Source organism: Netta rufina (genome assembly GCF_964035555.1).
Source record: "Netta rufina genome assembly, chromosome: 3".
Lineage (NCBI taxonomy): Eukaryota > Metazoa > Chordata > Aves > Anseriformes > Anatidae > Netta > Netta rufina.
In genome coordinates, this window is record NC_140125.1 from 102,754,206 (window position 1) to 102,767,077 (window position 12,872).

The 12,872-nt window shown below is 35.6% G+C and overlaps 1 protein-coding gene across 2 annotated transcripts in view; it reads right to left on the bottom strand.

The window, feature by feature from the left end:
• The window catches only part of EIPR1 (EARP complex and GARP complex interacting protein 1), a 100,377-nt gene that overhangs the window by 44,908 nt on the left and 42,597 nt on the right, over positions 1–12,872 (bottom strand). For both annotated transcript variants that reach the window (XM_084284330.1, XM_084284329.1), the window contains exons 5-6: positions 3,174–3,273; positions 367–503 (exon numbers count right to left, since the gene is read on the bottom strand). In XM_084284330.1, coding sequence (XP_084140456.1) covers positions 367–503; positions 3,174–3,273 — 237 coding nt within the window. The remainder of the gene's footprint in view (positions 1–366; positions 504–3,173; positions 3,274–12,872) is intronic.

Here is a 12,872-nt window from a genome sequence, read left to right on the forward strand (position 1 = left end):
CCTTTATAAAGTATGCTACGAAGACAGTTCATAGCATAGTCAGGACTGATGGTAAATCCTGATTTTCAGTCTGAATTACACAACAGCTTCATTCAGGTAATGCCTACATATTGAACAAGTCATCTTGGGACCAGTACATAGTTGACTAAAATTCAATATACAAGTTAGAATTGAAGCTCAGGGAAAAAACTGAGAAAACCTTTAGTAAACTGTGAATACATCAGCTATGCAAGCCCAACCGTTCCATTTATAAGTGATAGCTTTGTCACATTTCTAATCTTAAAAAAAAAAAGTTCGGAGCAATGAAAAATCCATCTCCAAAGTAGATTGTCTTTTTCTGAGAACAGGACTGCAATTTTTCATTACCTCATGCTCCGTGTATCCCATCCTCGAACAGTGGTATCATTGGCTGTTGCAATCTGTGTACAATTGTGGTGTGGACTCCATCTTCCAGAAGTAAATTTTAATTGTCCTTTCCCTTCCAAGGCTGCAGAACTAGAAAGCTTAAAAAAATATATAAAAAAGCTAACAATGTTTCTAAATGTAAAGATGCAAAACTAAAGTGAAATTAGTTCCACTGAGGACAAAAACAACTGCACAACAGCCTAATGTTTCAGGCATAACATATTAGCAAAATCCTGGGATAAAACCAGGTAAAAAAAAAATTAGGAAGACAAAACTTACCTTGTATCTGAAGATAATTTTTACAAAGGCTTATACAGTGTAATATATGCAGAAGCATTAGCAGTACTATACTTCTTTATAACCTAAAACAGTTTCAGATCTGAATGTGTTGAAACATTAGATAGATATAGACATACTGCAGACATTTGTAGCTGTCTTAAATGAGCAAATAAGTACATGCTTTTAGTTTCATGATTAGTCATACAAGACTCATGAAATGGGGGGTTTTCTGTATGAAAATACCATATTTTAACTGCAGAAAGAGAATTTGTGGCAAAAAATATTTGATAAACAAATAGCAGCATTTGAAAATAAAAAAAAAAAATCAAGACCCACATGCCCATGTCATCACATGCATGACAATCAAAATAATAGAAGGTACTAAATCACAAATTTACAAACTGTAAGAATTAAATGTTTCACAGTTCCAAGGCTTGCACACCATGAACAGACAGCTCTGCATCTCCATACAGTTAATAAAAGGAAGACAGAAAAGCAATTAGTTTTGTCTTTAATATAAGGCAAATTGTCCTCCAATTCCATGCGAACATGGGGGAAAATCCAAGGTGCGGACACTACAAATTATTTGTATTTCCAGTAATGTACTGAAGCTGATTGATTCATATCTGAGAGGGAGGTGGAAAAGGAAAATAACTACATTTTAATCTGATTAAAAAACCATAAAAGTTAAAAGTGCCTGAGCAGACAGACATATTTGGTCATCTTGCACATGACGTTCATATTTACAAACATTTCATTGAGAGGGATTTCACACAAGCAGATTACAGCACTGGATCTTGTTGGATCACTTTTCTCCTTCACCTAGGTACTAACACATCATAAATTATTCTATTAAATACAAGATTTAACAGAAAGCCTGCTACTCTCAGCAGAAATATAAGACCTGGTTGGATGAAAAGTATTAAATATATATACTGCTTATATAAAGTCTAACGGACTGACAGAAAAACATACTGTTACTACAAGACTATTTAAACCTCCTTACATGTTATTCCAAGACACCTTTCTGTAGTTTCTAATTTATTACATTTCCACTGAAGAATGTCCGTCTTCGCATTCAGGTTAACAATCTAGAAAGTACAGCTCTTACCATCCCTAAAATCTATGATGCCTAAGATGTGTAGTCTTCCAAAAAATCTTTCTGAAGGATCTATGTTTTAAGAATACAGCCGTCTTAGCATGCAAGCTCATACGTTACTCATGTGTTAATATGTGATACAATACTGTATTCAGACTTAGTATTGTTTTACCATTCCTCCTGCGTCTGAAAACCTTTCTACAATTTGCAGGTTATTAATAAAAAATAAGATACAGCACAGGACAATGGACTGATGGTAATAAAAAAGACTGTACTGTTTATTTTTTTGATGGTCAGGCAACAGAGAACACGAGGAGCTTGAGTAGGACATTTCAAAAATTAAACTACCTTTACTATAATGTTAAACTCTATTGACACTGACAGCAAGAGTATCAAGAAAAAGTATCTCAAATCATACATCTCCAAAATCTGTCCTTGAAACAGAAAACATCACATGAATCAGAGAATCACAGAGTGGTTGTGGTTGGAAGGGACCTCTGGAGGTCATCTGGTCCAAACCCCTGCTCAAGTAGCACCACCTGCACCCAGGACCATGTACAGAAAACAGCCCTATATGAAACACTGTAACATAAAAGCATAATTGTTGAAAAATTACTCTGGAGGACAAGTTTAAAGAAGGCATTCCAAAGAAGTCTGCCCATTACACAGGTGTTAAAAAAGAAGTATTGACTAACGTACGAGTAAGGTAAATCCAGTGGCTTCTCTACGCAGAAACATACGAAGTTTTCTATATATGATCTATGCCATTACACAAATAAGCTTTTGTTATCTAGAAGTGGTGACAAAATCAGACAGAAGTCCATGCCAATGACACCTTATTGTGTATACTACTGAGTATCAGATAAAATGATTTTAACAGTACGTGAAACAGTCTAAATAGATGATTTTGTGCTAAATTAATACTGAGAACTTAAAGCACAGTAAATGGGGGAATTTATACAAAGCCTATATGCAAGGGTTGTAAATTAAACAGAGGGCTGTGACATATTAACCAGTATTGGTTAATATACTGTCATGTGAATTAGATTATTTTTGGCTTTCTTAATCATAAATATTCCCCCAAACATACTTATCAAACTAATATTGCTTTTCTTTAGAATAAATAGGAAAGTAAGGACAACTCTAGAAAAAGGGAAAAAATTAACCAATAGCAACAGATAAAAATATCCAGTTGCTTATTCTTAAACACTCACGTTCAAGACAATTGATATACTATTCATTTCCCCCACACGTTAGAGATAACACAATACTTGAGGAGTCTTTAGGGAGGTAGTAGTTAAAAGATTAGCGAATTGAGGGCTGGTAATATTGTTCTTTATACTGTTTTCAAATATATCATGATTTGTTTAAAAAAAAAAAAAATTCTTACCACAGCTTTGGCTGAACTTTCCTGCAAATCCCACAATAATATGTTATTATCAGCCAGAGAAATAATCTTTTTACCATCTCCCATAGGTTCCCACATAACACTGTAAAACAGGAGAAAAAGATTGAAAAGATTAATCAGAATTAGCACTAGAACGACATTTTAAGTTCATGTACCTAATCTGTTCCAACACTTCCTAAACAATTTTGATTATGGTTTCCTTCAGCTGAAACTGGCCCACATCTGAAGTGCAAAACTTGCCATTAACAACAACCAAGCAACTTTTATATATCATAGATGAACACCATAGCAGTGTCAGTTACTTAAACTGTATGATACAAAACCAGGCTTGCTTACGGAATCTTTTAGTCATTTCTGGTGCTTTCCTTTTCCTTCTGAGTACCCTTTGACATCCTGTCCAAATCTGTCAGAAAAAGGAATGCCATTCAGCTTCCCTAGACACGAGTTTAACTGTAAGAGTTTCCTGAAATCCCCACTTCATTTGCCATCCATTCTGTATGTTCAATCAAGCAAAATGAAAAGTGATTATGTCATTGTAGCACAAGCCATTCTGCATCCATGCAAGGGAAAAACCAAAGGCCTTGACATGCACTCACTTTCAAGTAATTTAGCTTGAAACCGTAAAGTTCTTCATATGCGACTTTGCACATCATTTTTGGAGGTGCATCAAAAATCATAAGCCTCAGAGCTTTGATGCTAACTGCTTCAAACTCAGCAGCTGTCATCACAGCTCAATCAACACACCCTTTTTACCTGATTCACCAGTTTTGTGCTATACATGAAAGAACAGAAGAAATCATCAGCCCTCATCTCTATTTCTAGCTACGAGAAGCAGCATACTCAAACCAGGGGGTACAGGCAGTGCAGCTAAATACATACACAAAAACCCTAGCAAGTTTTCTGGAGATAACAGTAAGGTTAAATGAGTAATACTTGTTATTTGATGAGGATAGGTTTCTGTATCCAAGACCTGTACCCAAGAGGTCTAAAAGAAAGTTGTGCAACTTCCTACCTCCACAACACAGCTAAAGACAGAGATCACAACTTTAATATCGATAGCTACATGGTGAACCTTTCTCCCATCACTAGACAAAAACTTAATTTACTCAAAAGCATTTGACATACATGTTCTCAGTGCAAATGTGAAGAAATAGCTCTTGAAGTTTGTCAAGAGTCCATCACTAGACATAGATTTTATAGGCTAGCTTCTTGCACGAATCAAGTCAGTCTCTGGATTGAAGAGACGAAATAAGGCTGTGTGAGTAGATGCAGTGTTGGGCAAGCAAGCCCAACATTAGGCAGCCAATGGCTACCTTCCTACCTTGGTACTGTACACTAAAAATGCTCTTATACGCCATTTATCTCCAAATTTATATTACTCTTACCTTCCTAATACAGTAAGTATGAGCTGTCTGACATCAGACCTAACCCAAGGGGCTTGATACAATCCAGGATATGCTATAAACCATTAGGAAGAGCAAGTAACAGAAATGTAGGTTCTTCACACCTTAGGTGAAATACCTCATTCTCATCTAAAATTTTCCACTTTGCTTCTTCCATGAAGAGTTTCATTGTTTTTAAACTCTGTACTTTTACTGGGAAAAAAAAGTGCTTAGACAAATGCAACTGTTAAAGAGAAGCCAGGTGATAAGGAGAAGATAGAATCATGCCAAAAAAGGTAAATTAACACCATGCAGATGTAGAGGCTGGAACTATAAATACAGGTGTGTTGCTGACTCCTCACCCACTGAATGTTTCCCTAAGGCAAAAGAGCAGCTCAAAGAAAGGAATAGCTTCTGCATCTATCTTTTGCTGGAACCATGACCTGCATCCTTATTACATTGTCAATCCATGGAAACTAACTACTTATAAAAGATCATTTGTAATGAGCGCTGTTGTATTAGGACAAAATCACTTCATTTAGCACATTAAGCTGCCATCATGTTTTAGGTGTTTTAACAAGCATATGGAACTAGAATGATTCTATGATTTGCTTTAAATTAGGCTTTTACTTTTATTATTGTCAGTCTTATTTTTAACTAGTGTTTTTGTTAAAAGTTGTATGTTACAACTTGGACAAACTTATAAGCAAATGAAAACAAGAGTTGATAATAAAATGATCAAGCAGTTTCAATTACAGGTTCAAGCATCAATTTGCTTTATAATAATTAGAAGTAGCCAGTTGTCACAACTATGTGTATTTCAGAATTCCATATAGTTCTGCTGCACAGATATATTTATTAAGTCCTTCAAAGAGATGAAAACACTTTATCTGCATATAATAGGATAAAATATCAATGCACCATGACCTCCACCTGATTACACAGTTAACCTTCCACAATTCACTTTCTCAAAGAGAAGACATAATTTTGGGATCATAGTTTTTAAATGCCATCAGAATCGTCACCGCTATAAGAGGTGACAAATGGGTAAACTAAGAAATCCTCAAGATTTTAACCAAGATTTTTTTTTTTTTTAATTTTGCCCTTTTTAAAAAAAAATTAACTATTTTTCTTATATATTGCTGGAAGTGCAACACTGTCATTTGGTGTTGACTTATGTAGATATTCTCTAATTATACATAATAAAATTTGGTTTGAGCCATTACCTCTTTAAGGGTTCTTCCAGCCAGAGATCAATATTCTCATCACCTGTTGATATCTTTGTCCCTTTTCCTACACTGATCACTGAGCCTTTGGTTTTAAATGCAAGATTGGAAGCTTTTTTTTTTTTTTTTTTGATGTTTTCAAAGGTGGGAAGAAATTTCATGTCTTTGAGTGTTACTGAGCTTCAAGGTAAAGAATTTTTATAGCTGAATAGTGCGCTAATTAGAGCCAGTTATATAACCCAGCTGACATATCTTAGAACAAAAAGGTCTCTGCACATTCACTCTGTCCTTGTGAGATGCCCATTTTGCTTCTGTTTAATTTATCCTTTATGAAAGTTCACTGTTTTATGGGTGTGGTTGTGGTGATCATTCACATTTTATAATTTAAGTGGTTATTCAAATCACCCCTTGTAACATGTTCAGCTGTATTCTGCAGCAGCAACTGAATGTCAAACATGAAATACCATAGAGAAGGGGAAAAACACTGGTAGGAGAAAAAACACTTTGCTTTCGAAGCAAAATATACATTTTAGAATATTTTTTAGACACAGCAGAAGTGGTGCTAATCTTTTAAAAAGAAAGCAGATAAACAGGCAATACCATTTTCCCTGTGTGCGCCAACAGTTGCTGATGCTTACAGTTTTCAGAAATGGACAAGATACTTGTCAAATTCACAGCTGCCACTCAGAAACTGAGTGTCAACTTCACTGCTGCTCTTTAGATAATCTATAAACAGCAGACAAGCAATTATATTTGTTGCTTTTTACCCTGTTTTGTTATCATCTGACTCCTGATGCTTCAGATTAGCTTCTAGCTAGCAGTTTCTGGTTAAAAAATAAATCATGTAGAAAACATTTTCCTAGTAAAGAAAAAAAGAGAATTTACAATATTCATTCAAATGCACACATAAAAGGACTACATTATCTGTTTTATGCTGAATAGATAGTTAATGTCATCATTTATTAACATACTGAGCTTTTATAAATGAACAATTCAAGTTCTCCACTGTAGAATAAAGAAGAATAAAGCAACATGTAAACACTTTTGCAGATGTGAATTGAAGTCAGCCATAATATGTTGGACAAAAAGTTTTAACTGCTCTTCGGTTTTAAAAGAATAAAAGATTTTGTTAACTGAAAATTCTCACACACTGCGAAGTGGAAAATATACCCAAACATCCTGCAGCCTCAATAGAGGCCATCAGAAAAATTAATGTTATGTATCCAAATATCCTTCATTTTGTTAAGTACTGTAATTCAATTTTGTTGTTATTATAAGAATAAGGCTCAGAGGACAGCCAGGAATTCACAATTCTTACTCTTTACTCAAGTGCTCTACAGAGCGGCCACATTTTTGAATGAGAACAGTTCTGGCTGTTTTCTGGTATTGAAGTCTGACATGCTGCTGACATATGTTTAGTGAATGCAGGTTATGAATTGTCTCAGAATACTAAACCACCCAGGTATATTTTGGTGTTCAAGTAGTCAAAATGAAGTAAAAGAAAAATCATAGCTTCCTTAAGTATACATATATGGATATAGAATGTTAAGATGGGTGAATCTAAGTTTCTTCTGAAGAAGAGTATACTGAGAAAAATGAGAAAGGTAAAGATTAATTTGGCCAAGACCCCCCTTCTCCCCCTCCAAAGACACCTACTTTGGACTTCTTTCTGGCTCTTTGAATTATTTTTACATTAAAAATATAGCTGTTGCATAAATGTATGCAAAAGCATCCCACAAGGGGGTGACATGGGATAAATACTTGCACTAAACTGTTTTTAATTTCTTTCCCTTAAGTGATCAAACTAGAATGCTGGTGACCCCAGAAGTCTTTTGTTTGTTTGTTTTAAATAAAAGCAAAAATAATAAAGGGTTAGCCTCAGTATTTGTATTTAGCTCACTCCGTCTGTCTACTGCAGATGTGCAATTAAGTAAGTTTATAGCAAGAAAAATAATTGGGCTCTCTAAAGCAAGAATCACAATCTTAGCATTGACAAGATATTTATGAACATATAAACAAAAGAAAGACAGTCTGAATCCTAGGAGCTCACAATCTAATAGAAAGTATGGTAGGGAATTTGCTGCATGAAAGCAAGATATAGGACCCATTCATTTTAAGTATGAGTTCCTAAATACCTATTTTGTAGGAAAGAATATTAAATTCCTGATAAATTATTCACGATTTGAAGAGATGACCAACAGGTGAACATCTCCATAGTTCATTATGAATCTGCGACTTCCATCTAGGTGGCCACCCCAGAAAATGTATACATTATATTACATAACATTGCTTAAAATAGCAAAGTGTCACTGCTAACATTCCAAGTTATGAACAATTATAGATACGAATTGGCACCTCCAGTCTGCAGTTTAACCAACATAACTAATGTCCTGCACATACCTGCAGTGCAGTAGGAGTAATTACTAGCGGGGACAAAACATGAACATGCTACGTAACCACATGTGAAACAGTAAGTAGCAAGATCTACTTTACAGAAAGGGTGCTATGACTAACAGTTTTCAGACTTAAGACATTAATCAGCCATTCTCTACTATGTTCATTTTTTGCAGCAATAAAATACGCAAGTTGTACACAGGGACAGTCCTTGTGGAACATGTGGTAAGAGCTCTAACAAAGTAACCTACCATTCTTCAGATTGTAGTAACTTAAAAGTCCTAAATTCCTTCCCATTGACTTGTAGGTGGAGCTGATTGTTTCTTCTATCTTCAGAGAAATAGTCAATGTGAAAATCCCACAGAGTATGAAAACCAGGAGTAGCACTAGTTGAAATCCATGCTACAGGGTAGATTTGTTTATTGTGCACACGCTCAGGTCTGGTCTGTGCTCTTACACCAACTGCTCAAGTTAAAAAGATGGCCCTATCAAGGCTAGGGGGCTTCCCCAAACTCATTTGGTATTGGAGGTTGGTTAAAGACATTATGAGGGTAGTTTTGCCTGTTTTTTCCCCCCACGTGCTTGTTCTGGACAGATCATGAACATTAATCCATATTTCCAGAAAAAGAACTGTACTTTCGAAGATATAAAATTCTTACTAGATTCTTCAGGACCCTACTTCCTCCTCTAAGGTCTGCCTCTTATCAGTATATTCAGCATATCACTAGGTATCCAGGCATTCTTGCTTGACTTCCTGCTCATAGCAATGAGCTGTTCTCAAGCTCAGAGGAAGGGCTTCTTGAATACTAACTAGGTTTCTTAGACCCTTCTGAAGCCCTATCACATGGGACTTACTGAAACTTACTGATCTTCTTTGAAGATCAAGAAGCCGCCACCAATGCTCACCAGAAAGCCCCTGCATTGCTTACACCCGGCTGTGTTGTCCCTCCAGCAGCTACTGGGACAGTTCAAACCCTGAACAAGGACCAGATCCCACAAGCACAAGAGTACTTCTAGTTGTCTGTAGGTCTCATCTATTTGTTCTTCCTGGTCAGGCAGCTTGCAGCAAGCACCCATTACTGAGTCAGCCACATGGTTCTGCTCTCAAACCTTTACACAAGATCTCAGCTAGCTCATCCTCCATCCCCAGGCAGAGCTCCATGATGCTCTCCAGCTGTGCTTACAATATAACTTCCCTCCTTATCTCCCCAGCCTGTCCTTCCTAAAGAGAGCCTATGTTTGATGCCTGGCCTTGGTACTCTTCTCAGTTTTGTCTACACTTTAGTCTATTCGATCTAAGTAACAGACAAAGAATTTATCATATGCAAACAACATTTCCTAGATGTTAAGTGCTGCTAAGTACAGCTATAGCAATATCAGTGTACAAGAAGAGACCACAGTCCCAAACTCCCCAAGGTCTGTTGATTACCTTTAAGCTGCAAGTTATAGAACTGGTTCAGCTTGAACCAGAGCAGTAACATTAAAAACAGAATTGTCCTCTGTTTATTAAGATTAAAATTACATTATCACAAGGATAGCATTTTTTTTTTAAATAGATCTTGAACTGTATTACTAGAGTCCATTCTTTTTCAGAGGAGAGGAAGATAAGAGGACTTCTTCCCCCCCCAGTAATTGACTTTTGTTTTCTGTTTTAACTTAAGTTATGCCTTGTTTCTGACATTATATAAAACATGAAATACAGGTTAAGGAATACAGCACACTAAGGAAATACTAGAATAATTAATATTGGATTATATACACATATATTTAAGTATCATGGCACAAACACTGAAAAAGAGTATTCTAAGGCAACTATGCAAAAACATTGTAATTTCATTATTAAAAATTATTTCACTATTCCATCTATACCTTCACATATTGCTGTTTGTTGTTTTTTTTTTTCCATGACATATCTACAGTAACAGAAGATCTAGAGTACATGCAGCTAAATTACTGTAGGAGTGAGGTGTTTTGGGCAGCATAGTTTATTGTTCCTGTTGAACTCTATTTCCCACGCCAGAAAAAGCGCTTTAAGACTAAAGCTGTGTATCTGCTTGGAGGATTTGCAGATACTATTACAAAGACAAACCTTTTACAGCTTTATGAACAACACACCAAGGAGCTAGAACCTACTCACTAATAAAGAAAAAGAATCAATTGGCAACATACTTCAAACAAAAAGCGGGATCAAGGAGTTAAGAAAAAAAATAAACTGTTAGAAGAAGTACAGTTAAAAAGTCTACATGAGGATTACAAGTTTATAACTTTACTCATCTTTAATACTAACAGGAAGAAAGCTTCAAAGTAAGGAGTAACACATCTCACATATACAGACACTGATGCTGCATTATTGTTACCATTATTAATGGCTACACAGAATGAACAGCACATACAGAAGAAAAGAATGAGTTTCTTCAATGAAAGCTGATAAAAAATAAAGATGGGTGTAAAGCCAGGATTCACTTCCAAAGCAGATGGACAGAAGTTAGACACCTTTTCCATTCTATAGCTTGAAGAAGGCTTAAAAAAAGAATATTAAGGATATATGACATGCCATGAAAGAAACATCTAACTGACGTGTCCGTCAAAGATCAGTGAGGTGGCCAACCTAGGAAAAATGTTTTAGCGGTAGGAATGTCTGGCAGGAAAGCACACAGGGAGCTGTCAGATAGAAGTCTTGTCCAGCTTCTGGGGCCACGTGATGCTTATAGAATTTTCCATGTCCTAATGTAGAAATGAAGGGATGAAACAAGCTCATTTTTGAAACAGCTGGAGGGGCAAAGAGCAATTTCTGCAGAGTCATTTTAGAAGAAACATCAGGTGGGGTGGGGTAACAGCAGAATTTGCACAGTGTCATATGGGATTTTTCAAAATGGCAACATGGATATAACACATTCTTACTATTTTACATCTGTTTGCAACAAACAGGCCATCTGCATGGTTGGAAAGGAGGAAAAAAGGAATACACATCCAAGTACATTTTTCAAATGATACAACAAATATGGCTAAGAAGAAAAAGGACAATTGCCTAGTAGGACGCTCTTACTGAACACTTGTCGTATAGCAACTTTTTCCAAAAAAAAAAAAAAATCTATATACTCCATCTTTGTAACACCAGAAGTGGGTGATGGAGAATGTATGGAATGAAACAGGTGGCAAACTGTTGTTAAAAGCTGATAATTCTTTGATTCTGTCTGTAATTAATCAGCTTCACTGATATCCATCTCCTGATAGCTTCGAATTTTCTGCATTATTTGAAGAAATTGAAAGGCCTACGTCACAAACAATTAGCATCAGTTAGGCAACTATTGCAGAAAGAAAAAAACATAGTAGTTTATACGCTAGCCCATGCAGTGGGCACTCCTAACACACTCATTAAACCTCTACACAAATATCAAAGGGATCTCATTCCTCACAATTACTTTTCTGGTACCACGACATATGAAGTATTAAAATAAAATAAGGTTTTCATTTCAAAAGAAATCATGACTGCATTTATTATACGCCTTTGCTGTCAAGCAAATATAAAAGTTGATGTAATTTAAAGACTGCGTGATCCTCCTAAAAGAACTGTTACTTTCAAGTTTTAATTGATTGGATAAAAACCATTGAATTGTTTTGGACTTTCTTTTTTTTTAAAAATATAAAAGGTAGAATTTTCCTGTATAGATCCTAATCCTAACAAGGTGGTAGTATAGAAGAATTAATGTTACAACACGACAGCAAACAAATGTTACCTGAATGCAACAGAAAAGTGTTAGAGCTGCTAAAAGAACATTTTCACTTTTCTATGGAATTTCAAGATCTCTTACCTGCTCCCCCACCCCCTTAGGCTATTTGTTTGCCTAGTTCAGACACCTGTTGAGTTTTCTGAAGCCTGTGCCATTCAAAAGCTGAGTAGAACAGTAAAAACTGAGTAAAGACTGTTCCCAGATCCAAAAACTTAGTTACAAATTAAGAAAAAAAATCTTAATAACTCAAAGTGAATAGTTACAGTTAATTTGTAACACAACTCTTACACTGCAGATACACTAGAACCCTACAAAAGCACATTTCTTTCTCACCTGCATTTAACATGCTGTAAAAAATTGTCAATTTTTGTCAAGACGAGAAAAGTATTTCAAAGATCTTGAGCAGGAAGTGCCTGAATGCAGTGCCCAAGAAATGGAAGTTTAGACTGCCAGTGGAAGTCACAAGCAATTGGAAATAGTGGTTTTGGTTCACAGAGATCAAATCAATATTAATACCTCCATGGCAGTTTTTACTAAGAAATTTCATAGATATTTGAGAACAGCATTCCATAAATGAAATGGGATAAAGATAAGGAAATACAGGATTAGTTGTTTTTATTGCCAGTAAACAAATAAGCAAAACCAACACCTAACGCACCAGATGTGGTAAGAAAATCTCCCCCCAATACATTCCTAATACATAACACCAGAAACAAGAAAACCTGTGAGGAAATTTTTCCTTAGGTCAACAGGAAAGCAATACAAGAAGATAAACCTTATTAAAAACTAAAAGGGAAAACAAAGAAAATATGAGCAAGTAAAGCAGAGACAGGCAGTGGATGCCTGCCCAGCACATATACATGATGAAAGCTCAATTTATTTTATACTCGTTCAAAACATGCACTCTGACTGATTATTTTCAAAGTTAACTTCAACAAACAAAATCTA